The sequence below is a fragment of the Stegodyphus dumicola genome, chromosome X2, assembly GCF_044657685.1.
Source record: "Stegodyphus dumicola isolate Sdum_Otavi_A_Nest chromosome X2, ASM4465768v1".
Lineage (NCBI taxonomy): Eukaryota > Metazoa > Arthropoda > Arachnida > Araneae > Eresidae > Stegodyphus > Stegodyphus dumicola.
Genome location: NC_140781.1, coordinates 19,276,311 through 19,288,470, shown reverse-complemented (window position 1 = coordinate 19,288,470; position 12,160 = coordinate 19,276,311). Strand labels below are relative to the sequence as shown.

At 33.4% G+C, this 12,160-nt stretch overlaps 1 protein-coding gene and 1 long non-coding RNA gene across 6 annotated transcripts in view; one reads left to right on the top strand and one right to left on the bottom strand.

Moving 5' to 3' along the window:
- LOC118198297 (ileal sodium/bile acid cotransporter-like) overlaps positions 1-12,160 on the top strand; it is a 114,652-nt gene that overhangs the window by 63,179 nt on the left and 39,313 nt on the right. For both annotated transcript variants that reach the window (XM_085809826.1, XM_035369943.2), the window contains exon 4: positions 10,884-11,144. In XM_085809826.1, coding sequence (XP_085665952.1) covers positions 10,884-11,144 — 261 coding nt within the window. The remainder of the gene's footprint in view (positions 1-10,883; positions 11,145-12,160) is intronic.
- Positions 8,937-12,160, bottom strand: part of LOC118198305 (uncharacterized) — a 69,874-nt gene continuing 66,650 nt past the window's right edge. For all 4 annotated transcript variants that reach the window (XR_004759739.2, XR_004759737.2, XR_004759736.2 and 1 more), the window contains one exon: positions 8,937-11,404. This is a non-coding gene — a long non-coding RNA (uncharacterized LOC118198305). The remainder of the gene's footprint in view (positions 11,405-12,160) is intronic.

The following is a 12,160-nucleotide window of genomic DNA, read 5'->3' as shown; positions in this document are numbered from 1 at the left end:
AATTTTCGATTAGTTGAAGTAATTACAGTCACAATTACCTCGGATAATCGAGATTCTACTATATTTCAGACACAAATGCATAATACCATTCTAGCACACAAGATTTAAATGATGTGCCGCCCAGACAGCAGTGGTTAGTGACACTGACTGCTATATCGAAAGGCCCGGTTTCAAAACCGGAGAAAACATGGATTTTTGCAAATGTTTAGTTTCTGTGCGGCGCGGGGGCATTCAAAATACACTTTCACCCGAAAGTCCTTTCCAGTTGTTTCGTGATAGGGGAACAGGGGTGCTCTCCTTCAAATTTGGAGCGGAACTGGGCAAAGTCTTACTATCATCTATAATGTGGCCGAGGTCCATCTTAACGAGAGACGCAAGCTTGCACTCACTGCCACGATGAAGCTCGTAGATTAGGTCAGACAAGTGAGATTAGCTGTAACAACAAATTTAAATGAGCTGCACTGTATATAGCAAATTAATGCCCAAATGATACATGATCTTCAACTTATAAATTGTTCAAAAGGATCAATTTTTTCGGAAATTTTAATTTCCTGCATTAGCATTAAAGATACATTCTGGATTATGCAGATATGATTAACCAGAATTATCCGCATTTCCCGCATAATGTCAATAAAAGCGAACATGTCAATGAACTTTTTCTCAAGTGCTTTTTTGGATGTATCACATCAAGGCTCAGCTGACCCAGTTTTTAATAAATTGTCTGAGACTTTGATGAATCCTCTTTTAAACCAATCGGTCACGGTCGTTAAAGTCAACACACTTCCCTGTTTACAGAATTAATAATATAAATACAAAGAAGGCTAACTATGAAATATCAAGGACGGTGACGTTGTCTAATAAGTAAACATTTAGTGGAGAATTTAGTCATTCTTCTATCTTCCTCTAACATAGATATCTGTTTATGGTATGCATTCGAATAAAATCATTAATTAAGAATAGACCGCAGAGATGGGAGCATTTAACAGATATTTTGTGGTATTTGTATACCAAAAACGAATATTAGTCTTACAGACATTCTTCGCTAATAAAAGCACAGTATCGTCAAAATACAGGATAGTTGTTGTCTTGCCCATGTAATTTCATGGAAGAATGGTTGCCAGAGCCTCAAGGGGGGCCTAAAGGGGGCATTACAAATATCTTGCGTTGCTTCACAAATTCAGTGATTTAAAAGAAATAAACGTCCTTCTTAACAATTTAAATCTCTATTTTATTTTAATAACATGCCTAATTGATATAATTTAAATATATTTAGTTTATAACGTATCTAAATCATAATTTTTATAAACATTTTAACCATTATTATAATTAGCAAAAGATGTATCTAAGGCTGTTCTCAACCATCTGTCTCCAACTTTCACTCTCTTCTGTTTTTAGCATCAGAGAATTTCACATTCAATAATCTGTAATTCCATTAAATTTTCATTCTGAAATACGCCGTTGAGTTGATGTCAAATACTTCATTGTCAGATACTAAAAATATTTAAAGTCAATACTTCAATGTCATTTTTTTCTATAGTTTTATACTGACCTCGCTAAGGTAAGCAAAGTGATAGAATGCTTAAGACACAATAACACGCCGAATAAATACTAATTCAGAAGTCAAACAACAAAAATCAGCGTTATATTTACAAAATTTTCACAGGACTAGTTTCGATGGTTTTACCGAACCACCATCTTCAGCTGCAAAACCGCAAATGAATTTATTTATCATGCCTTCATCCGTTAATCGTTTCACTAAATTACGCCTGAAACGGCAAAAATTCCTGAATCATCTTGACTTTTTACTTAAATGTAAATGTAAAAAATTGATCCCCAATTTTATTCAAATCAAATCTAATCAAAAACCTTCGAGTCGCGTTTCAAGAATTCTGTTAAATTGCAAGCTTGCCTTACTTCGGTCCGTCATAAGGGATACACGTCAACAATTGTCCAAAATTGAACGTGAACTCTATAAGCTTCATCTGGAACTCGCTAAATCATATCCAAAATTCACTGCCCTTGAACAAAAGTCTTGGTCTAGAACGGAGAATGCAGTTAACCGTCATAAAAACACCCTTGCAGTTAAATTCGAAAAACTTCTTTTACAATCTCCCAGTTCAAGTAGTGCAAAAAATCTTCCCATTGTAAACATCAAGCCAATAGTTAATATTTCTAATGTTAGTCTTTCAGAAGAACAAGAGAGAATTCTAAAATATAATTTTAACTTCTCACAAACCTGTAAACCCTCGATTCCAAAGATTTTGGCTCCTATCGAAAAAGCTTTCAAGTTCAGTAAAGTTTCAGATTCACAGAAAGAAATGATTAGGCATCTTATCGCTCATAATGTGAAATTCAATAATAAACCTTTGAAACCAAATCTAACTGCGAGAGAAAGAGCTACATTGCGTGAAATTCATTCTAACCCGGATATTATTATTTCAAAGGCCGACAAAGGTGGCCAGATAGTCGTCATGGATAGGAAAACTTACATCGATGGTGTCACTAAACTCTTAAACGAAGGACCATATAATCCGATCCCTAAAGATCCTTCACCTTCGGACTTATCAAAAATAAAATCTTCGATCAAATCTTCGCAAATCATTTCAGGCAACTTAAAACATTCACTTATCCCATCTGTTGCGAATTGTGCCAGATTATATGCTCTTCCCAAAATTCATAAAAGTGGTATTCCTTTCCGTCCTATTGTATCAAATTTAGGTACTGCCTCGTATCCATTAGCTAAATATTTAGTTTCATAGATTTTCAACTCTATTAGACAATAACATTTACACCATAAAAAATTCAATAGAGTTTGTAAAAAAAGTTAAAAACATTTCTCCTAGTAATTTATTCATGGTTTCTTTTGATGTAAAATCATTATTCACCAATGTCCCAGTGGAGGGTGCATTAAGATGTCTAGAAACCAGACTTCGCGAATTTCATTTCTCTTGCATCGAAATTGATGAGCTAATTTCTCTCACTCAACTCTGTTTGAAACAAACACATTTTGTTTTCCAAAATAAATATTACAAGCAAACTGAGGGATTAGCCATGGGAAGCCCCCTCAGTCCCATCCTGGCTGATATCTACATGCATTATTATGAATCAAAATTGTTTGAAACTTTAAACTTCCCGGCATGGTTCCGCTACGTAGACGATACTTTTACTCTGTTTGAAGGTAATAAAGATGATTTAAATAAAGTTCTTTCAACAATGATTTCTATTGATCCTGCTATTCAGTTCACTTTTGAACTTGAGACTTGCAATTCTCTTCCGTTTCTCGACATTCTGGTCACACGTAACACATCCAACTTCAGTACTACGGTTTACCGTAAACCTTCATCGGTTTGCCTTCCACCACACTTTAAATCATGTCATCCGACTAAACAAAAGTTAGCTTCATTTTATTCCTATGTTTTCCGTGCTCTTCAAGTTTGCTCCTCCAAACTAGCCCTTGATGAAGAACTAAATTATTTAAAAGCAATAGCTATTGACAGGGGCTTTCCACCCAACATTATTAATCAAGCAGTTAAAAAATTCTCATCTCAACACACTAAAAGGCACACTCTTGTTTTGGGAGATTGTAAAAATTCTGTTGTCATTCCCTTCTTTCCATCAATTAGCTATAAAGTTGCACATATTTTGCAGAAATTTAACTTTCGGGTTGTTTATTCTCCCATCAATAAAATTCCGAGTTCCATACTCAAGGACCCCATTCCGGATATGAATTCCTGGGGTATTTATAGGATTCCTTGCCAGTGTGGTTTAATTTACATTAGCCAAACTAAGAGAGCCTTAAAATTTCGCGTCAAGGAACATGAGGCATATGTTAGAAAAAAGGAAACACAGAAGTCTTCTGTTGCTCAACATTGTTGGTCCGAAAACCACACTTTCAGTTTTTCTGCTGCCAAAATTATTCAAAAAACATCTTCCATTGGAGAACTGGATTTTCTAGAGGCATTTCACATTCATAAAAATCTTTCTGTTCTAGTTAACGATCCTAATTCCAATCCAAATTTGCCTTCGGCCTTTAAAGAAATTATGTTTTAGTTCTGGTTTCACCAACAGATGGCGCCACTTGCTTATTCTTGTCCCGGCTTTCTTATCTTATCTAATCATTATTTCCTATCTGGTTCATTTGCGGTTTTGCAGCTGAAGATGGTGGTTCGGTAAAACCATCGAAACTAGTCCTGTGAAAATTTTGTAAATATAACGCTGATTTTTGTTGTTTGACTTCTGAATTAGTATTTATTCGGCGTGTTATTGTGTCTTAACTGTATAATAGCTTAACTCGTTAATATTTAACGTCTGACATTGATCTGATTTTTTTCAAAGTAATACTAAATAAAAAACAAGAACAGGTAAGTGACAGTTCAGTGCTATTCCAGAGGCAAGCAGTCGCCTTTCTTCTGCAACAAATTATTCCGAATACACGCATTGGTTCATTTGCTCTAATCTGAACTAAATAATTTGGTTTTGAACAGAAGAAACCAATTCGTTTACCCTATCAAAATGTACTGAGGCTTTATTACTGATACCAAGCAAAGGCTGAGTTTTGACAATTCTTAAAAATCGAGCTGGAATGCAACTATTAAACACAATGCAAGTATACCTCCCATTGTTCTCATTCGATCAATCCGGTTACTACATGCGGTTATATAATGTATAATTGTAAGTTTTTTATGGAAAAAATAACCTTATATCCTGCCTGCTACTTGTATTATCAGCTTGGTTCAGTTGCACTAATTATAACTGCTTGGTTGCACTAATTTATAACACGCGATAACTGAAGAGTTCACGAAATGCCTACGTGAGAATTAACAGCTGAAGAAAGCGTCAAATTTATCGGCCTGATCGCAACTGTTAAGGCATAATTTTAATTCGTCCATTGATTTATTTGATTATGGCAAAGCACGTTAGAGCTTTCTGCCTAAGAGAAAGAATGTCTTCGTGGAAAACTTTCTAAGGAAACCCACGTAACATGAGGGGAAATTCACGAAAACGCTCATTCAGCCAGACGTACGCCTAGAATCGATATCACGTCGAACTACCAGTGTTCAACGACTTTATCACTCGGTCGTTAGTGGGCTTTAATTTATAGAGCTATAAACACAGCAGCTCATTGTTATGATGAAATACGTGTAGAAACTAAAGTAGAAATGTGTATAGGTGTCGTTACTGTTATTTTTAGGCGGAAGATAAAAGATATAAATTTTCTTTCTTTAACTGTATATTAATAAAACCCTTAAACTACTCCACCCCGTTTTTATTATTTATTTTACATTTGGAATCACCTTTAATATACCGATGGTTAAAAAAAAGATTAAAACAAGCATCGGAATTATTATTTTTTATATACAATTAATTTCTCGAATATACCAGTTTCAAACATTATAAGATGCCTTCGAAACCTAGTTTAACTATGTTTAAGTATTGCAGTATTAACTTTACAATCGGATATGGATATGCTTGTATTTAATACCTTAATTCACATGCAAATATATGAGGCTAACAGAACATAAAATATAGTCAAAAATTACTTCTGATACATAACGCCCTTACTCACGTGCATTCTCTCCTAAAACAGCCTTCTTTTTCTAAAACCTTCCCCTTCTCCGAAATCGATGGCAGAAAAATATCTTTGCATGTTAAACCCCGTATCATTTTCTACAGCTACACCATTTGTTTGGCTTTCCTCGTACCACGTGTTGCGGTTTAATAAGCTGATAACTAAATAACAACTATTCCAAATCAAAAAACATTTCTTAAATAATTGATAGACGAATACTGAACACAGTTTATTTCATCATGTATAATTGGGTGTGTGTGCGATTATGGCAAAGCCTCGAGGGCTATCTGCCAAAGGGGAGGGATGCCTTCGTGGAGGACTTTCTAAGGGAAACTGGCTCGTATACACGTTACACATGTGGAAAACCACGAAACCGCCCATGCAGCCAGCCCGTTCGCGGGATTCGAACCTCGTACCGAACTACCAGTGTTCAGCGACTTTACCGCTCGGCCGCTGGTCGGCCATGTATAATTGTATTTTTTCATGTATATATACTGTTTACATAAACTAAAATCAAATTTAATATCATAAGCTACTGGTAGATTATTTATAATAGTGAGTTATTAGTCCAGCAAATTCTATTGCAAATCTCTGCACACAAACCAGAAAAATCTTTCTCAGTCTCCACTTACTTTTTTTTTTTTTTTTTTTTTTTTTTTTTTAAATCTTAATGTTAAGTGTTCTAATGTGTTAAGCTATGCGTCAAAATATTGCATTATATTTTTATGGTTTAGCATCATTTTCCATTAAAAGATAGCACTCGACTGCAATTTCTATAGTGACTCAGTTTTAAAACTTAGCAACCCATGCCATGAAACTTCTGCATGATTTTTCATTCAAACTACGTGTACATATAATTGTTCAAGCCCTGGAACTTGCTTCAATGTGTTGAAATTATTCATTTCATGGTGTCCATATGAACTGAAAGAGAACTGCCATAAAAATAACAATTAAATGATTAATGTGCGCGGGCATATTGAAAACTGAAAAACTATAAAAATAAGGAGTAACGTGCATGATATTTTATAATAATAAAAAAAAAACACCAAAGAAAAATTAAAACGTTCTAAAACAAATTAAATATTCTTTCTGAAGATTTTTCTTTTATAATCACATGTTACAAACCTTTCCTTTCAGCAAGTTATGCGCGAAACCAGTATCCCTATGCCCTCATTCTTAAAACTAGGGTACACAAATTCTTAACATTTTTCTTTCAGTAGGAACTACAACGTCAATTTAGCGCCTTGACATTTTCTTTTGCAAACTTTTTAATACTCTGCAATGTTTTATATGTCGTATGAAATTGGAGAAGATACATGATAATTCTAACTGTTGCCATCGCATTAATGAGATAAATATATAGTTAATTCTTTTCTTATTGTAGCCACCATTTTCAGAATGATGTAAAGTTGAAACAGTAGTATAATTGACGCTTATACATTGACCTCGCCTCGGCAACGGATATATTCAACCAAATTCCGATTATTAATATTCCATAACATGTTATGTTTTTCTTAAATGAACTACAATGCGTTATTATCTGATTTGAAATATCTAAAAATGTGGTATCTCTGCATTAAAAAATTATAAAAAAATGTCGCAGCTAACAACTACATATTATCACTAAGCTACACATACCAAAAACTATCACTGGAAGCATAATTAAATAGTAAGACAATAAGTTATCCTGTTATAATTTTAAGTATGTTAATGACTAAAATAACAATCGACCTGAATCGAAATTTTAACGTATACCGAAAGTGTTACAATTTGCACAAAACATATTACATAACACTTCAAATCTGATAAGCACAGAAAGAGTTGGGTGTGTAGAAATAATGTGCTTTGAGTGTAAAATACACATGAACCTAAATTTGTGCCATGAAAGGCACACCTTTCTTACATAAGCAAAGTTAAAACCAGTCCCGTGAATGTGCATACGGAGCACCAAGTCAACAAATTCCGGTAAATAGTGCTCGACCTATTCACAAAGAACCATGTATGAAAAATATCACAGCTCTTACAAAATACAGAACTTTAAAAAACTGGAAGAAAAAAAAAACTTATTTAGTTAACAAATAATATCGAAAAGTATCTTGTAAGTTTCAAGCTATTGAAAATTCTGAGACTAAAGCACTTAGCATTCAGTAAAAGTTTTGTTTATGGAACCTACGCAAAATCTCGCTGCTGACTAGACATCAACAAAGTCTCCTATTAACCCTTTGCGGCACAGTGTGTCCGGTCTGTACACACCTAAAAATTTCCTTCTGTACGCACAGAAAAATTGAATGAAAAAGGATTTATAGATTACTATAGGTTACTCTGAACCTTCTTTATTTATAGTAGATGGCAGCTCAACACAAACCAGTCCATATATTTTAGCCATGTTTAGTTTTTAAGACCCTCATTTTTCAAAGAAATCTTCCAGATTTTTTTTAGGGTATAAAAGGAATTGTTTGAAAAGAAATTTCTATGTTATTTTTTTGGCTTTATGCTAATCTCCTTATTCTATATTAGTTTTAAATTTTTACCTTGAAATCTTGCTTAAAATCAAACGGCGAACCCTAGAGACCGGGCCCACCGATAATCTAGGACAACTGAGCGTCTGTATTCTTTGTTTCTCCGCATCTCATCGGTCAGTTCATTGACAACAATGCTCGTTTCAGCACTCTCTTTTCGAAGCTCTATTCGAAATCAGCCTATATGCGGTCAAGTTGTAAATTTACAACCCCTTTTTCCACGAGGGGAGCTGAAAAGGAGGGGTAATCTTGCTCGGGATCTCGAGAAAATGTGGGGGTCGTTTAAACATCTAACTTCTCTACATTCAGTTTCATACAGAGGAAAATAGAAATCGAATTCTTCGAATGAATGCAATTTTGTACAATGAAAATGTATTATTGAACGATAAACTGTAAGGCAAATAACATCTTTTTTAAAGCCATAGGAGTAGAAAGACAGATATTTGTTACATCAATGAATCTGCAGTAAATATTGAGTTTTCATTTCGAATAGTATGTTACATGCATGCGAAGTAGCTGAGTATCTGAGAAAACAGTCTTAAACCAAATGCCTTTCAACATTTTCCCGTCTTTCCCGTCTAAGAACTGTTTTTCGATTACATTGTGGTCGTTGCTTTTTGGTTAATTTTCTAATGACATATGAACAATAATTGTTTTTATTTGAGTCTTATGAATAAAATAACGCAAACTAGACTGCGGAAAATTCTTCAGAATGAAGTTAAATAATACTGAAAAATACATTATTGATGCACTTTTGGGTTTTTTATGTAGTAGTTAATGTGGAATCCTTAAATTATATATATCTATGTATATATATAAAGGAACAAAATATAGAACAAGGTATAAAATATGAAAGAAAAATATCTTTATTATACAATTTTCATTACTCTACGTATATTTACGTAATATCAATATAAATTGTTAGTTAGGTTTCGTACACATATAATTTATTTTTATATTTTGTATTTTTTGTATTACCTTCAGTATTGTATACGGATCTGAAGTTTAATTTTATTTGTTCTCCTTTTGGGTTACGACTTTAAGTGAGAAAAAATTGTTAGGGCCTTCATAGGGACTAAATTATATACAATCAATTAAGATCCGACTTTTCCTTCCTTTTAACAATCATATATATTTATATACTATAAGTATACATAAAATATAGCAGTTTGTTAAGCTACATATTTATATATCTATTGTTTGGTCTGGTTTGTTTGATTATAGATTAGCATTCGACGGCTATTTGCCTAAGGGTAAGAATGTCCCGTGGAGAACTTTCTAAGCACAAACTGACTCGTATGCACGTTACACACGGGGAAAACCACGAAAACGCCAATACAGCCATCCTCGTTGACCGGGTTTCGAACCCCGGATCGACCTACCAGGGTTCAACGACTTTACCGCTCAGCCGCTAGTGAGCCACACGCACATCCACACATATACATTAAATCATATTTACATGTCGTTTATAAAATATAATTGAGTGCAATTTAATCATAAAGAGTTAGAAAATATTCTACGGAATTACTTCGCTTCGTAGATATTTTGTAAGCTTCACCATATTTCTTAAAGAGAATCTCAATGCTAATTTCATTTCCAAGCCGTTTATGTACTTTATTTTTTATGCTTTGAATTATATTTAGAGAATTATTTCAGATTATCGCTGAAAATGTAGTTTTTTTAGTGAAGAGTTTAAGAATAATAAGATAATTAAGTCTTTTCCTAATTATTCTTGAATCATTTAAATTAAAAAAAAGGCACATTAATAGGGATCACTGAACTAAGGTGCTCGATAAAGGACAGATTAAATTACCTACTAAATTTGATTTTCATTGAGTAAAAATGACTTCATCTGCATTCTATAAGAAAGAAAATATTCAAAAAATGTTTTTTATATTCTCGCAGTCATAATGTTTTAAATATTCAGCCAATTCAAATATTCCACTCCATTATAATTAGTAATAAATAGATATAGTAAATAAATAATTAAAATAAATTAAATGGAATTTTGACTTCAAAACTTTTCGTATCCAATATAATTTGCTTCCATTCTAGTTTCTAGTACCATGTGTATCCTTGTATGCATTACTGACTTACAGTGAAGAATAGAGAGCTCTGTAGAATACTGAATGAGAGCTAAAAATACTTTTCTTTTACAATATATCTGCCTTATGATCCCTAACGCACCTGCTTATTTTCCCCTTCTCAATTAACGTCAAGGTCCTCCTCTTGACCGCATTCGAGAAGCCACCCTCTATTCAATCAAAATTCCCACTTTGGGCAAACCCACAGAATTAAATGATAAATGCTATCTTCACAAAATTTTACTTGTGTACTCCTCTAGGACTAATTAGACTGCCTACATTTTTTTAAAAGGTAGCGTGCCGGAAAAGGTTAAATTAATCCCATTCAGGCAGTTTTGAACTGAGTTCTAATTCTCAAATAAAACATGTTTATTACATGAGAACATGAAAAAAATAATATTACGTGAAACACATAAAACCTGTTTATTACATGGCTATGATATAATTAATATTCATTCATGTAAATCTGTCAGTTGGAACTGCTTAAAATGCAACACTAAATTGTGTCAGTATTATGATCCTAATTGAATGATGCTCTCTAAAATTTCATGCTCTATTAATATACTGCACAAATGTATAGTTTTTTTAGATTTGCTAGATTAGGAGACATCTAATATTTTATTATTATCCAAAATATTAACATGTGACAGTAAACTTTTAAAATATATTGAAGTTTCATTAGTGTTTTATAACCATTGCTTTAATTTACAGATTGGGAGTATTTCAGGCCTGCTTATAATCATAATTTGCCAAACAATGGAGTTCTTCATATTCCCAGACATATTCGCGAATGTGCCATGGCAGTTATACTTTGCTGTGATACTATTACCTTGCCTCGGGTTCACACTTGGCTACACATCAGCTTGGATATGCCGCCAAAAGCCCCAAGTCAGAAGGACAGTCTCTATAGAATCAGGGGTTCAAAATGTCGGCACAGCTTTAACGGTTGCTACGCTCTCCTTTCCATTTCACGTAAGTACCAATCAGTATTTGCTTTTCTGTAGTGTCGTAACTAAGTTTTGAAGGTTAAAATAATGAAAAATGCCATCCTGGAAGGCATAGTTGTTAGCGAAGGCTGACTGGTTGTACAAACTAAAGAGTTCGACTCCCGCGTAAAGCTTGGCTGTTGTGTTGTCCTCCTCTTCGGCTGTCCCCAGTGAACACTCTGGGTAACGTTCTCGGTGGTAAATGGACCAGTCCTTATGAACGTTCAATAAAGAAGTGTCCGGCCACTGGATTGAAAAAAAAAAATTATGAGCTACATGCTTTCATCACAATATCTATAATTGTAATATTAAATAAAATCTTGACAAGGATAAAGTTCCACATTTAAAAAGTCGACATAAAAAACAGTTTAATCAAGAGAATTAAATTTTAGAATCCTCAAGCTGAGATGGCTCTTCCATTTTATTGAGGCTATTGATTTATTTTGTTGAGGCTATTGATTTATTTTGTTGAGGCTAATTTTATTGATTTATTTTGTTGAGGCTAGTCTGCACAATCCTCAAGCTTGTGCAGACTAGCCTCAATAAAATAAATTTTTAACGTGAATGTTCAGATTGCTAGTCAGAACTGATTTCACATTATGCAAAGTGCAAAAATTCTGAAGGTCAAATTCATATTTATTACACATTTATTAATATAAGAATTTTATGTGATCCATAATTTCATTCCATGGCATTGTTTGTTTTACAAGACATCTTGGTCCAAATATACGACGACGGCACTTTATTTTCTTAAGACATTCAGACTTTCTTAATTTATGACAACATTTTATTTTATTATTATTTGCTTATCTACTTAAGATATTTTACAAAAAAAATAGAGCGCGATGTAATGTAAATGGCTGTATATGCACCTTAATCTATTGAAGAAATGTAAGGTAATTAAATGGTCAAAATATGACACTTTGCAGTGAAACTAAATAAAAAAATTTATGCATTCTTTTAACGTAAATGTTAAGGGATGAGTGATAAATTATCTTAATA